At 43.9% G+C, this 15910-nt stretch overlaps 1 protein-coding gene across 5 annotated transcripts in view; it reads left to right on the top strand.

Moving 5' to 3' along the window:
• The window catches only part of LOC141051811 (uncharacterized), a 646796-nt gene that overhangs the window by 452937 nt on the left and 177949 nt on the right, over positions 1-15910 (top strand). For all 5 annotated transcript variants that reach the window (XM_073548842.1, XM_073548843.1, XM_073548841.1 and 2 more), the window contains exons 36-40: positions 6918-7010; positions 7181-7270; positions 8588-9466; positions 10992-11030; positions 11266-11316. In XM_073548842.1, coding sequence (XP_073404943.1) covers positions 6918-7010; positions 7181-7270; positions 8588-9466; positions 10992-11030; positions 11266-11316 — 1152 coding nt within the window. The remainder of the gene's footprint in view (positions 1-6917; positions 7011-7180; positions 7271-8587; positions 9467-10991; positions 11031-11265; positions 11317-15910) is intronic.

Here is a 15910-nt window from a genome sequence, read left to right as displayed (position 1 = left end):
ACGACCCTCCAAACAGCGTCCATGAAGGCAAAGTGTTTGGTTTCTGGGGCCAGTATGGTTGCAAAGCTGAACCTTAAAGGAATGTCCAGAAGGGCACCACTGGGAGTGGAGCCTGTGGCTTAATTGGACTCAACACAGGCAACCTCAAGCATCCAGCCACAGAAAAGATGCACACATTGCAAGCTGAATTCCGTTAACGAACGAGACTCCGTCATGCCCCCGCGGTCCGCGTCCAGCTTACTAGAGGGACACGCGAGGCTCTGGCACGCGAGATCGGCCAATAACAGGTCTGTCATGCCCTTACATGTCCGTGGCTGCATGCGCGCTACACTGAAAGGACCAGCGTGTGTCGCTTACAGGTGCAGATAACCCGCTGAGCACCGTTAGTGATGGGGATCTGGGATTCCAATTCTTCCCCGCGAACGAGGATTTCCCAGTAAGCGCAGGTCAACCGGAATTCCAGAAAAAAGGAAAAAATTAAGTGTCCAAGCCACAGGTGCTGTAGCTTGCTTAACAGCTGGGCTCTTCTGCTGAGTAGCACACAGTTCTTACCTAAACAGGCAGCATAGCTTGGTTCACGGGTGGCCAACTCTGCTGAGTAGCATACACAGTCACTAGGCCCAAAGTATTAAGTGGTGTAAATGCAGTCAAAAACTGGTTCTTTAATAAACAGGCGGCATAGCTCGGTTCACGGGTGGGCTCCTCTGCTGAGTAGCAGATACAGTTAGTAGGCCCAAAAGGATTTTCATGATAATATGCGCTAAAAAATTATTAGAAGCACACACGGTGTAGCTCCTTCACAGGTGTACTACATCGCTGGCTACCAGACACCCTTACTATGCCGTGAAACTGTCTATTATCTTTGAAAACCATTATTAATGTGAAAATAAAGTGACGCTTTTGTTTAACGAAATTTTCTCGAACGGAAACTCAAACATCCGAATTTTAATCAAAGTGTTGTAGTTTGATGAACGGATCTAACACCGCCCAAAACAGCTAGAATTTGAACTTGGCTAACAGTTCCACTCAAACACCACTCATCTGTAATCAGGAGGCAGACTCAGATGGTCTCAGGCACAGTATGGATTCGACAAGATTGCAGAAAGTTGAGAAAGGGTACAGTATCACTGGATAGCAGGTATATATAGAATAGTTTAAACATTTAAAATCTCCTTGTTCTCAGTATGGATTAGACAACAATCTAAAAAGTAGAAAAAAGGAAATGTATTTGAAGCGTACACCAGTATACACTTTTGGTGGTATTTTTAAATCTTCATATATATTTCTGTCTCAGTAAAACAGTCCAGACTATCCGCAATAGGAGATGAGATGCATAAAAGTACAGACATAAAGTCTAGTGATTGCAGAAATGTAGGAATTACTAATCACGGGAAAAACTCCCGGGAGAATTATAAGAGGCGAAGCTGACCTTCAATTACTTTGTGTGTGGAGACAGCGAAAACAGTTCTTTGTGAAGAAACGGTTGCTGTATCGCAGTACCGTTGATCCCATCACCGTTATTCATCTCCATCAAATTTTGATCACAGGGAGAAATGTAGACCTGGTGCTCACTGCCTATCATGATCTGTCACGTAACTTTGGAGTGCAAAAGACAGAAGCCACAGGCCGTAGGCGATTCTATTGGATTGGCATGAGAGGGTACATTTACACATTTAAAAATGTGCGCAGGAATGTCACACGTCTGTGAGTAGGAAAACAGTGAAAGCTGATGATAAACCACCACTGCATCTCATTGTGAGTCGACGTCCATAAGAAATGGAAGCCATTGATCATCTGAAGCTAGAGCCCGGCCAGCAGGACAGGGCATAGCTACGTCTTAACCATCATCTATCAGTTCACCAAATTTGTAGTGGCAGTCCCAGTGAAGGATTTGACAGGCCAGACTACACAGCGGAGGAGCATGGAGAGGTAAACATTGCAAATGCTGGAGCCCTGCCCAAGCAAGGGGGGCCCACTCGTGGGTGTCGGTACTGGCACTGGGCCCCTCATAGTACGCCGGTGTGTCTGACGGCGGCTGTGCACCCCCACCATCAGAGACACTTGATTGCACTATGAGGGACCCTGTGCCAGTGCAGGCACCCAAGAGTCGGGCCACCCACCTGTCCAGGGCAGCGGCAATCGCACGGTTGCGTGCGCTAGGTGGTGACCCCAGCCATGGGGGGGGGGGAAGGCAGCCCAGTTAGGGAGGTTTACAAAATGGCATATGTTGATGTTGGACATTCAGCTCCTGCAAAAGCGAAATTGGGCAAGTCCGAGGAAGAGGAGGACCAAAGCAAGCCATTTTTTTGGCAACCTATGTGTCATCAGGGGAAGGTGGGACAAAATCCTTGGAAACCCATGAATGGTTCATTTTAATGAAGGTTAGATCATCAACATTTTGGGTCGACAGACGGGTCCTTTTTTCTGTCAGGATTGATCCAGCAACACTGAAGACTCTTTCCGATAGCACACTAGCAGCTGGGCAAGCGAGCTCCTGTAAGGCATATTGTGCCAATTCAGGCCAGGTGTCCAGTTTAGCGGCCCAATAGTCAAAGGGGAATGACCTGTGAGGGAGAACATCGATATGGGACGAGAAGTAGTTTGTAACCATAGTTGTCAACTGCTGTCTCCTGTCACTTTCAATCGATGCAGTATTACCAGTCGTGTGAGCGGGACATGAAAAATCAGTCCACAACATGGTCATGAAACCCCTGTCTCCAACGCCACTTCTGATGTGTGCAACACGAACACCTCTTCCAAGTTGCCCCCGGCCCCTACGGCTCGGGTGAGAACCATCACCACTGCTGTGTGCTGGGAATGCCTCAACCAACCGGTTTACCAGAGTTGCTTGTTTGTTAGCCAGTATTAGGTCAAGGTTCTCCTGTGGCATGATGTTTTGGAATTTGCCTTTATAGCGTGGATCCAGGATGCTGGCCAACCAGTAGTCGTCATCGTTCATCCTTTTGGCAATGCGGGGTCCCTTTTTAGGATCTGCAAGGCATAATCTGACATGTGGGCCAATGTTCCCGGTGTCAATGATGCACTGCGAGTGCTGGGTGGAGGAGCACTTTCTGGCGAATCCACATCCCTCCAGTCACGCACAAACCCTGTACCAGACCTTGCCACGCCAACATTTTCACTTGCCCCATGAGAAGCATCCTCCTCCCCTAAATAATTATCCCCATCATCATCCTCCTCCTCCTCTTCCTCCTCTTCCTCCACCTCGTCCAGGAGAGGTCCCGAGCAGACAATGGCTGACTGTCATCAAGGCTTCCTCATCATCCTCGGCTGCAGACGCCTGGTCCTTAATGTGCGTCAAAGTTTGCATGAGCAGACGCATAAGTGGGATGCTCATGCTTATGATGGCGTCATCTGCGCTTACCAGCCGTGTGCATTCCTCAAAACACTGAAGGACTTTACAGAGGTCTTTCAGCTTCGACCACTGCACACCTGACAACTCCATGTCTGCCCTCAAAGTGCCTGCCCGTGTATCCTCCCACAAATGCATTACAGCCTGCCTCTGTTCGCACAGCCTCTCAACTATGTGCAGGGTGGAGTTCCACCTTGTTGCAACGTCGATAATTAGGCGGTGCTTGGGAAGGTGGAGCAATTGCTGCAGCTTCTGCATACGACTGGTGTGTACGGGCGACCAGTGGATGTGCGAGCACAGTCTTCGGACCTTATGGAGCAGGCCTGTTAACTCTGGATAATTATTGAGGAAGCACTGCACCACCAGGTTCAAGGTGTGAGCCAAGCAAGGTATGTGTCTGAGTTTTGAAAGGGCTATGGCTGCCACAAAATTCCGGCCGATATCACTAACTACCTTGCCTGCCTCAAGATGTAGACAGCCCAGCCATGACTCTGCTTGTCGCTGAAAGTAGTCGGCCAGTACCTCCGTGGTGTGTCTGTCGCCCAAGCACATCATCTTCAACACAGCCTGCTGACGCTTTCCACTAGCTGTTCGATAGTGGGACACCTCGTGTGCAACACTGGCAGCTGCGGATGGAGTGCTCGTGCGACTGCGCTCTGTGTACGAGCTTTCGCTTCTGGAGGAGGAGGAGGGTCGAACGCCTACAGCCAACTGTTTCCTATAACGTGGGCTAGGCTGCACTGTCCCACCACCGCTGTCCCCTGTGGCCCCCGCATCCACATTAACCCAGTGCACAGTGATGGACACGTAACGGCCCTGGCCATGCCTACTGGACCATGTATCTGTGGTGAGGTGCACCTTTCCACTCACTGATTGCTTGAGTGCATGGATAATGCGGTCTTTCACATGAAGGTGGAGGGCTGGGATGGCTTTGCGAGAAAAGAAGTGCCGACTGGGTAGGTCATAGCGTGGTACTGCGTAGGCCATGAATTCGCAGAAAGCTGCGCTTTTAACCAACCGGTAGGGCATCATCTCTATCGAGATTAGTTTGGCAATGTGGGCGTTCAAACCCAGTGTACGCGGATGAGAGGATGAGTACTTTTTTGTCCTACTCATAGTCTCTGGTAGGGTGAGCTGGACTTGAGAGCTGCATATGGTGGAACTAGCAGTGGACATGGTGGACTGAGAGAGGGTTGATGATGGTGATGGAGTTTGTGTTCTTTCTGATGGCCTAGATTCAGTCTTTCGTAGCAATAACATTGTGATTCCCTGACTGCTTTGGCCTTGCGACGACACCTCAACATTTGCTGCTGGTGGTGTGCTAACCGGTGGGCTTACAGTGGGGGAAACAATGTAGTGTTGCCTACTACCTTCATTGGGAGCAGTTGCACATGTGGTACGTGAGGTTTGGTAGTCCGTCCACGCTTGCAAGTGCATGGTGGTTAAATGTCTAAGCATGCAACTGGTATTTAAATTTCTCAGATTTTTCCCTCGGCTAAAGGTCTTTGCGCACTTCGTACAGATAACCTTTGCCTGATCATTAGGATTTTGTTCAAAAAAGTGCCACACTGCACTCTTCCTACTAGGGAAGACATTTTGAGGCCTTGCACGCTGTGCTAATTTGACTGTCTGGCCAAGCTGTCCTGCAACTCTTTTGGTTTTTGTAACCCGTTTTTGGACTGCTCCGGGCCTGCCAAATAACAGCTGTTGCGATGTCGATGCCTGCTGCGGATGCGCCTCCTCCTCTTCTGAGCTATTGGCAGTGGCACCCTCTTCCCCCAATGGATGCCAATCTGGGTCAACAACTGGGTCATCCATCACCTCCTCTTCAATGTCATGTGCACCTTCCTCTGTGTCACCGTGTATTGTGGTATAGTATGCGGTAGGGGGCTCCTGAGTTTCATCAGGGTCAGATTCTGGCTCAGTACACTGCGAGGACAATGTAGTGCTCTGAGTGAATGTACCAGCAGATAAATCTAGCAGTGGCTGTGCATCAGTGCACTCCATGTCAGATTCATCTTGGCCTGGGGAATTCACGATTTGACTTGATAACCCAGGCATGGTATGTGAAAACAGCTCCATGGAGTACTGTAATCTGTAGTGTGGCCTGCCGCATCCTTCAATTTTGGTAGGGGTGAAGGACACAAGGAAAGGTGTGGTTCATGACCATGAGCCTCCAATGACGACTCATTGCTTTTATTTTTTAAAACTTCAGAAGAGGAGGCGATAGAGCTGGAGGCTGAGTCAGCAATGTAAGCCAAAACTTGTTCCTGAAGCTCCGGCTTTAAAAGCGGTTTACCTACTCCCAGAAAAGGGAGCCTTTGAGGCCTTGTGGAGCCAGTCGATGACGCAGGCTCAACACCTCCTGCATTAGGTTTTATTGTGCTTTTGCCACTACCAGCAGATACACCACCAACACCATCATTACAAGCTGGCAACCCCCGCCCACTTCCACAGCCTCTTCCAGCACACTTCCTCATTTTTGGGAAAATGTACCCAAAATACCACCAGCTATATGGTACTGTAAAATAAGGTACAAGGTGTATATAGGATTGGGGAGAATTTGAATCTCCCTACTGACTTGAGGACACTGAACTAATATCTCAGGCCCAGTGTAGATTACACCTCAATATAACAGGCTGAAATGGGCTGGTGTATGACAGGTGAATATAGGATTGGGGAGAGTCTGAATCTCCTTACACACTTCTGTGTTGTGAGTTCATTTTCCCCTTCACCGTCGATGTCTGATGAACACCCTCTACTGGTGAGGGAAGGTAGTGAAGCTGATTACCAAACACCTGAGCTGGTAGATGATGACTGGGTAACAGGAACTTCTGACTGGATATAAGGCAGCCGACGCCCTTCTGAGTCGCTGGTGATTTCTCTGCTGGATTCTTGGAGACCAGTCTGATTCCTGCTTCCCAAAGATAAGTTTTTGCTCTGCTATTGAACTTATTAGTTTTGTTTGCTTTGTTTTTTGGAGTTTAGCCATCCCCGGTCGGGGGTGTGCTGAGTTCCATTTTTGTCTCTGATCAGTTTGTCTCTTTGCTTTGTCTTCAGAATTTACCTGAGTGCTGATATAGTCATTTTGAAGTCCAAGCGACTTCAGGGCCTGTTTTTCCTATCAGACGGTTGGGACATTTTTTGGTAGGGTTTTTTACGGATGGCAGACAGCAGCTTTTCTATCCTGTCCTTTTTAGTTAGCTTGGGCCCCATCGTTTGCTCAACCTATCTTTCTATCTGTGTTAGTGTTTTCATCTTGCTTCTCTGCTGTCATGTACCTGGTCTCTAGCTGTCACCTTACTATACCCTGGCTAGTGCACTGGCCCAAGGGTCATGGGAAGGGTGTAGTCCACAGGGAGGTGCAGCAGGATCTGTGTGGGGATTAGACATAGATGGAATACCAGACTTGAGTGACACAAAGTTACATGTCTTACTCTATGTTTAGCATGTGACATCATGTTTGCTATGTGGCCATTGTGCACCACCGATGACCACCACCACATTTTCTTTTTTCATTGGAATAAACTTTTTTTTCTGGTGTCAGATATTACTACTACACAACATCCAACAACTACAACCCTGCCGCCTTCTACCACACAACGTCCAACAACTACAACCATGCCAACTACCACTGAAGGTATGCTATTGAATATTGAACTTACTAAACTTACCAAAAAACAACCCATCGCAGCCAAAACTACCATCCTGCTTTTCCTATTCGCCTCTTTACTTTGCTGCGTTGGAACATTATGTTGATCGTTTATACAGAACAATGATAATAATAATATTCATGTCTTCTAAACATAGGAGATGGTCAGTGCTGGTGCCTTCCTCAACACTGCAGCCCAGAAATGTACTACAGTAATCTATGTCCTCTTATACCGTGTGAATGTCCACGTAAGTAAGATTTACCTCAATATTATGGAGCACATGTGATCACTAGAGATGTGAAAATCTTTTGAAATTTGAAGTCACCGCCTTTGCCAAATTTTCACAGGAAATTATTTTCACTGCTAATAGAAAGTATTATGGTATTTACATTAAATCCGCTTGATCATCAATGCTGACAACATCTCTATATGCAGGAGATATAACATGATTCACCACCAAGGCAAGTTTTAGACAATGTGGGGCCCTGGACAAAAGTTTAAAGTGGGGCCCCGAATGCTAACATGTTGCAGCATCACAAAGAAACGTTTTGGTTTATCCAGGCCGATAACAATTGCGATGGCCAATATTGAAGTAGTTAGGCGCTTATTTACCGGCCTTTTCACAGAGGCTTACGTAGAATGATGGGCACAGAAGTAGTAGTGTAATCTGTCCCCGCATAGTATCGTTATCAGAAGCACTTCTGCAGTTTACACCGGTGATGTGCTGCTGAGAGAAGTGATTTTTGCTCTGATAAAAAACAATCTATTCAATCGATGAATAAGACGAATTTTGCTAGTTTGTTGGGCGATGTTTACACCTGTGAAGTCTCGTCTTCATTGCCAGTACTTCTAAATGTGGATGCTACATACACACACACTGTGTGTGACACAAACATTGTATGTTACACACATATATACACACAATACATGTTACACACACATATGTATATATATGTAGCACACACATGTATACATGTAGCATATGCACACACATATATGTATACACAGGTCAGATACATGCAATCCCGGACCTCCTACATACAGATAAATTCATATTTGAAGCACAAACATACAGATGCATGCATACATGGAGCATATACATACAGACGCATACATACACAAAGCACATATATTCAGATGCGTACAAACAGATATATACTGTATATGCACAGGCACATAAGGTATATACAGAGAGATACTGTATATACACTTCCATGCATCCATAAACAATTAACACCACCAATCTAAGAGATAGCTATATGTTTCGTAGACCATTTCTGTTAAAAAGAAAAAACTCCAGCTCCAGTTGGCCGCATTAATGTTTGCTAATATGTAGTAAAATTTGGTAAGATTCCCGGTTAGAGAAACAGCAAAGTGTGTTGCATTTGGCCCACGGATCATGGAAATGGTGACTTAAACTGTAGTGTCAGACTCCAGGGACAAAATATTCCATCCTTTCTACTATGTTAGGCATGTCAATGTCCACATCTCATATGCTATGTATCAATTGCTCACCATCACATTCTTCTTTTTCTTTGGAATTAAATTTGTTTTTGGGCATCAGACAATACTAGTACACGGCGACCAGAAACTACCACCATACCACCAGCTACCACAAAACGACCAGCAAGTACAACCATACCAACCTTTACCACAGAACATTCAACAACTACAGCCATTCCACCAACTACCACAGAACTCCCAACAACTACAACCATACCACCATTTACCACAGAACGCCCAAAAACGACAACCATACCACCATCTACCACAGAACGCCCAATAGCTACAACCATACCATCATCAAGCATAGAACGCCCAACAATTACAACCATACCACCCTTTACCACAGAAATCCCAACAACTACAACCATACCACCATTTACCACTGAGCGCCCAACTACTACAACCATACCACCAACTACCACAGAACGCCCAGCAACTACAACCATACCACAATCTACCACAGGACTCCCAACAACTAGAACAAAACTAACATCTACCACAGAACACACAACATCTACAACCATACGACCAACCACCACCGAACGCTCACCAACTACAACCATATCACCAATTACCACAGAACGCCCAAAAACTTCAACTACACCACCAACTACCACAGAACGCCCAACAAGTACAACCATACCACCAACAACCACAGAATTCCCAACAAATACAACCATACCACCAACTACCACTGAACACCCAACAACTACAACCATACCACCAACTAACACAGAACGCCAAACAAGTACAACCATACTACCAACTACCACAGAACGCCCAACAGCTACAACCATACCACCAACTACCACTGAACACCCAACAACTACAACCATACCACCAACTACCACAGAACACCCAACAGCTACAATCATACCACCAACTACCAAAGAATTGCCAACAACTAGAACTACAACCATGCCACCTACTACTGATGGTACGTTACTCAATTTACTAAACTTACCAATAAGGCATTGGTTCTTCAGCCTTGCTATCTACAGGAAGCTTCTTTCAAATTGTAGAAGCTATCTACCAAAATTAATTTTGGCATGTACTTAATGCAACTGAAACTAGCAATTTGCTTTTTATATATGCCTCCTTCCTTGTTTACTCCTGATGACCAGGCCTCAGAGGCCACTGCGCATTGCTCGTCCATGACATCATGTTGTCTGATGCGCAGTGACCTCAGTGGCCTGATCTCAGCCTGAAGTCCTGGCCTAGAGTGAATAGGTGCAAGATGCTATAGCAGAATTCATAGGACTGGATGGCAAACTGTTCTCTGGGCCTCTTCTACTGCCTTCATACACCACATTTGCCAGCCTGTTCAATTTAGGCTGGAACTTTAAGCCGCAACCTCACTGTGCATTTCAAGAGATGAGGTACCTCGGGGGGGAAAGAGGCGGCTCTGAGAATCAGATGGCAGCGAAGGGGCCAGACAGGTGAGTGGTGAGTATCATTTTTTAACATCTTACATTTACTATGCTCTGTGGCTCGATGAGACCACAGAGTATAATAAGTGACCTTCAGTTCGTGGAGAATAACTTTGCTGAGAAATTAATTTCCTAATAAAAATTTACATAATTTGGAGAATTCAAATTTTGTCATATCTGTTCATCGATAGTTTTGTGACATGGTGTAAATATTGTGTTGTGTGATAAAAGGGTTGGCCGGTCTATTACTAAAAGTCTGCAGTCACTCCATGTGACTGCAGACTTTTGAATCCTCACAGCTTGCACACCGCACACTGTCAGGATTCTTCAGTGTTGCTGCCAAAAGCTGGTAGACACGTGACCTCAAATAAGCAAATCGCATACCTGTGGTTATATGAAACCTTCCCTTAATGGCAACACTGGCGAATGCTGACAGCGTGTGGTGCACATACTGTAAATATTCAGGACTTTACAGTTAGATAGAGTGTTTTCAGACTTTTAGAAGAAGACTGGACAACTCCTTTAATTTATAAAATTCTACATCTGTGACCAAGAGTAAGTGAGCTGCCAGCCGGCCCGGATTGGGCGCAGGGCTCGTGTGATGTAAGAACCTCACGTGTGCCCCAGGAACGCGAGTGCCGACATTGCTGGAACGGCACGGGAGGTGAGTATAGGTGTTTTTATTTTAACGGGCAAATATCAAGATTGAGTAGAGGTTGTGCTAGTAGTGGACAATCCCTTTAATCCAATCTCGTGACAGAGGAACCATTTTTTATGTGATGTGTCTAAAACCCCCAATTTCTACAGATCAGATTGGCATGGTTATAAACTATTACTTTCTATACCGCGCCACCTACAGCACCATACTAAGCACCACAATTCCAACTACTAATAATAGGTTTTTGGTGTCAATTTTCTTTGAAATGAACATGAAAATAAAAGCAAAGCATGAAGGTAGCCATAAAGTTCTGCATCATGGGAAAACTGTAATTGTATGAAATGATATTGTTTAGTAACTTAATTCTGGTATAGTTCCAGATACGTCATCCACCCCAACTGCAGCCACTACAAGTAAGTGTCTAATACTTTTGATATAAATAAAAATGTTTATTTTTTTATTATTTGACTAGAATTTCGGCTGTATTTAGTTGTGATTATACTGTTTGTGACACAGCTCATCCTACAATAGAGCACTGAGTCCAACTAGAATCACTTTACTTGTAATTGTTTTCATGTATTTTGTATATTCTTCTAAGAAAAAAAATGTCTGATGAAACGACTAATCTGTTTGATCATTTTGTCTCAGGTACAATCACAACAAAAAAGCAAAGTCCAACAACAACGACTGTGACTACGAGTAAGTATCTAACATGGACACATCTTATTTATTTCTTACAGGAAGAATGAATATTCACAGTACTAATATTTATAATCTGTTTTATATTCAGACTGTAATTTTCTTTTTATACAGTGTCCATGATTATGGAAGCAGCCGTCATGCCTGCTCTGTTACTGTTTACTGTACAGCAGCTAAATGTCAGGAAATAACATATAGATTCTGTAGGAGAGTGTAGTACACATGCCCTAGGACCAGTGCAGAGGTCACCGTGCAGGGAGGGGGAGGAGGTGAGCTGTGACATCACCTATTGTGAATGGTGGATCCTGTGTTATCTACTGTATATAGAGGTGTTATCAGTCATTGTACAGGATGAGGAGGTGAGCTGTGACATCACCTATTGTGAATGGTGGGTCCTGTGTTTTCTACTGTACATAGAGGGAATATCAGTCATTGTACAGGAGGATGAGGTGAGCTGTGACACCACCTATTGTGAATGGTGACCAAAACAGGAAGGAAAAGGTTATAACATAGAGGACCATGAAACCAAATACAATCAACAAAAAAGAAAGGTCCTCCAATGAGGTAAAAAAATATATTTTTATTCATCACATTAAATGATAAAAATTTGACACGTCAACCATATAGAAATAGGATAGCAAAAAACACATACACAATGGGTGACACAATACAAAGAAAAAAAATCAGTTATGGCACAGGAAGTAATATATGACAAAAAATTAATTAAGACTGTGCATAAAGTGCCTGGTATCATGAGAATTTATCATATAGTATATCTCATATATCCAAAGGTGTAATGTAATCACAAAAATGCATCACAAAATATGTGCAAAAATGCATAAAGTGCTTAGTGCAAAAAATATATATATCTCGTATTGCAACAGACACTGTACTGAAACACAGTAGTACATAACAATTTTTATAACTAAAAATATGTTAAGCACCCCTTCTGAGGAAGATATACATCGAAACGCGCGCGTCATGTGTTTTTTTGCTATCCTATTTCTATATGGTTGCCGTGTCAAATTTTTATCATTTAATGTGTTGAATAAAAATATATCTTTTTACCTCATTGGAGGACCTTTCTTTTTTGTTGATTGTATTGTAAATGGTGGATCCTGTGTTATCTTCTGTAAATTGAAATGTTATCAGTCATTGTATAGGAGGAGAAGGTGAACTGTGACATCACCTATTGTGAATGGTGGGTCCTGTGTTATCTACTGCACATAGAGGGAATATCAGTCTTTGTACAGGAGGAAGAGGTGAGCTGTGACACCACCTATTGTGAATGGTGGATGTCACAATCCCTCCTGGTACCACCAATATGTCACTGACCGGGGAATGTGACCCTTGGCCCCACACGGCTATCACAGGCACATGGGCGCTTGTGATAAAAAACAGCATGCTAGTCTTGCCCTAACAATTTACCGCAGGGGGGGTTATTTTGGTTATCCCACCACTGCCACAATATGTCACAAGATTTCAATATTTATGGATATCCCACTTTCCCAGTTACACTTTGGAAATCTCAGCTCTCCGGCGCCCCCTTACCCTCAGGTCAGTCAGGGAACTACACCTAGGATAATTAGTCCCCGGTAGAGCTACTTGTTGTGCAGTGGCTATTAGGCCCACTTGCAGTGAGGGAGTTATAAATGCTTTGGCCGCAGCCACCTAATCAGCTTATAAAACCCTTTCCGTCACTGTCAGCTAGCCCAACAAGCCAAAACACACTTCGCTGCCACCAGCTTCAGATTTCTCCGATTAATGTTTAAAATTAATAGAGGGGTTCGAAGCAAACCCGAATCAGTAGCGTAATTAGCTTACAGGCACATGAATTTGTCACAGAGCAAGGAGGCAGAACTAATATATTTTATAGTTTATTCCCAAAAGATGGGCAGCGTGTACAGAAGATAAAAAGGTTTTACGAAATGAGACAATAATATGTACAATACAATTACAAATAAAACAGGGTTAAGGAAGAAAACACTCACATGGTACTTAGATCATTCCAGTGAATCAAGCTGGGGGAAGGGAATGGGCCACACGTCGCCATGCATGACAATGTGGCTGTGTATCTCGGGTTCCCTCAGTAGACTGACCTCCCGACTGAGTGAGTGTACTCTATAGTTCTGGGACATGACATCATTAAAGGGGGTGAGTTACCGGGGTCCTTCCCTTTTCTCTAAGTTGCAATTTTGGTTCTGAAACCTTCTCAGCTACATAACTGGGCTTGAGAACCTAGTAAAATAACGGCAGACCTATCAGTCATTTTATATTTAAATTAGCTTTGTAATGACCCCAAACATAGGCTGTCGGTTCCCCTCTGTTCAGGAGGAATCCATTTCTTGGATTCTGTCAGTGCTAGCAACTACCAAGAGGAGCTGAAGCAATGCTCAAGCGCAGCTCGTTCCAAATATGTATGTTTCATTTTTCTATCGCTGTCTCCCATTGCATTATGTCTGAATGAATAAATTCCCATTATATGCTATGGGACAGTCCCACATGTTCTGAAGAGACAAAGGCCTTCCTTTGGGAGGTGGGTGACAGGAAGGAGGGAGTTAGCTGTAGCTTAAGGTTACCAAATGTTACATGCAGGCAGAGGAGAACACACACAGCTACAGCTGCTAAGTGGGGAAGGAGGGGGGTCACTTTGAATCATTCTAGAGAGTGTAGAGAATAGAAAATGCTTGAATGTTCCGGAAAATTCATACATGATATTTTTTACATTATCGTCACAGTGTATCCTGTGTTATCTACTGTAAATTGAGATGTTATTAGTCATTGTACAGGAGGAGAAGGTGAGCTGTGACATCACCTATTGTGAATGGTGGATCCTGTGTTATCTACTGTACATAGAGGGGTTATCATTCATTGTACAGGAGGAGGAGGAGGTGAACTGTGACAACACCTATTGTAAATTGTCGATCCTGTGTTATCTACTTTAAATAGAGATGTTTTCTGTCATTGTAAAGGAAGAGGAGGAGGTGAGCTGTGACCTCGCCTAATGTGAATAGTGGATCCTGTGTTAGCTACTTTTTATAGAGGTGTTATCAGTCATTATACAGGAGGAGGAGGAGAACTGTTACATCACCTATTGTGAATGGTGGATCCTGTGTTATCTACTGTACATAGAGGGGTTATCATTCATTGTACAGGAGGAGGAGGTGAGCTGTGACGCCAACTATTGTGAATGGTGGATCCATGTGTAATCTACTTTAAATAGAGGTGTTATCAGTCATTGTAAAGGAAGAGGAGGAGGTGAGCTGTGACCTCGCCTATTGTGAATAGTGAATCCTGTGTTATCTACTTTATATAGAGGTATATTTTTTATTTTATTCCAGTCTGTGATGATAATGAGATGACCAATATTTTTTTTTAATTAAATTTTTATTTAAATTTTTAATACAAAAAAGGAAAAACAAAGAAGAAAATAACAACCTGCAATAGAGTGAATAAAATTCCAGAAAAAAGGGGTTAAAAAACAATAGCCACTAATAAAAGGTATACTCCAAATAAAATTGTATACAAAAAGAACAAAGGAGTACAAAGCACCTTATAAATCATATAAATTTATTAAATATCCATTTTACATATAATATTAAAACAGTTGTATAGATAATATAACAAAATGAACGACATAGGACATAAGGTGCGACACACTTACAATATTATTATGAAGACCGGGGGTACTAAGACCTATTAAAACATCATACTGCAGACATTATTGCAATTACAGTTGCTATTGCAACATAAACATAATATTAGACCAAAAATAAAAAATTGTATATATCACTCTGGGTGCCATAGAAAACATAAAGCATAATGCCACTTTGATATATATATATATATATACACGCACAAAACACAAAAGATAAAAAGGTCCAATAAAAAAAGTCTTACCCCAGTAAATCCTTGTAAATGGTCACACAATGCAGCCCCAACGCACGTTTCGCGTGGGCTTCCTAGGGAGAGAACCAGTCCATAGAGTCCATACAAGGTCCAAAGCCAGTCGACACAAGAGTCCCCACCTGGCTTATCCGAACATTTTCATGGAGCCCGGTGACCAGTGGGTCCCGATCCTGGCTTTCTCAAAACATATCCAAGGTTCAGCGATGATCAGTGGAGCAGATCTGTATCCTTTCAACCGGAGCCCAAAACCCCTAGGTTGTTTCCTATAGAATGATAGATCCATGTCCCTCATGATGGAGCCATGATGAATTGGCTGCTGTCCTGTCTCTCGTCCGTTGGGTGTTTTGCAGAATGTCCGGCTGTGTCACTCTCTCCCAGTATCTCTGTCTCAGTCTCTTTATACAGAGGCATGTAACCTATTTTTAGATTTACCCAGTGTCCTTCAGTCCAGCATCACGATAAGGCCGGGGTCACACTAGTGATGGATACGGACAAGTGCTATGCGATAAAACACCTACCTCCCATCCACGCTCTATCACAACCTTCCGTAACCACTCCAACCTTATACCCATTCACCCAGCCCCCGCTTCCCCAGTCCCACTAACAGGAGCTCTGTGGAGCGCTCGCTCTGTCTGCAACAAGCTTTCCTACATCCATGATCTTTTTGATACTACCAAACTTTCCT

This window comes from Dendrobates tinctorius, unplaced genomic scaffold, assembly GCF_039654945.1.
Source record: "Dendrobates tinctorius isolate UK_male_01 unplaced genomic scaffold, ASM3965494v1 ptg000158l, whole genome shotgun sequence".
In the NCBI taxonomy this organism is placed as follows: Eukaryota; Metazoa; Chordata; class Amphibia; order Anura; family Dendrobatidae; genus Dendrobates; species Dendrobates tinctorius.
The sequence above is the reverse complement of the archived record's forward strand: the minus strand, read 5'-3'. Positions and strand labels throughout refer to the sequence as shown.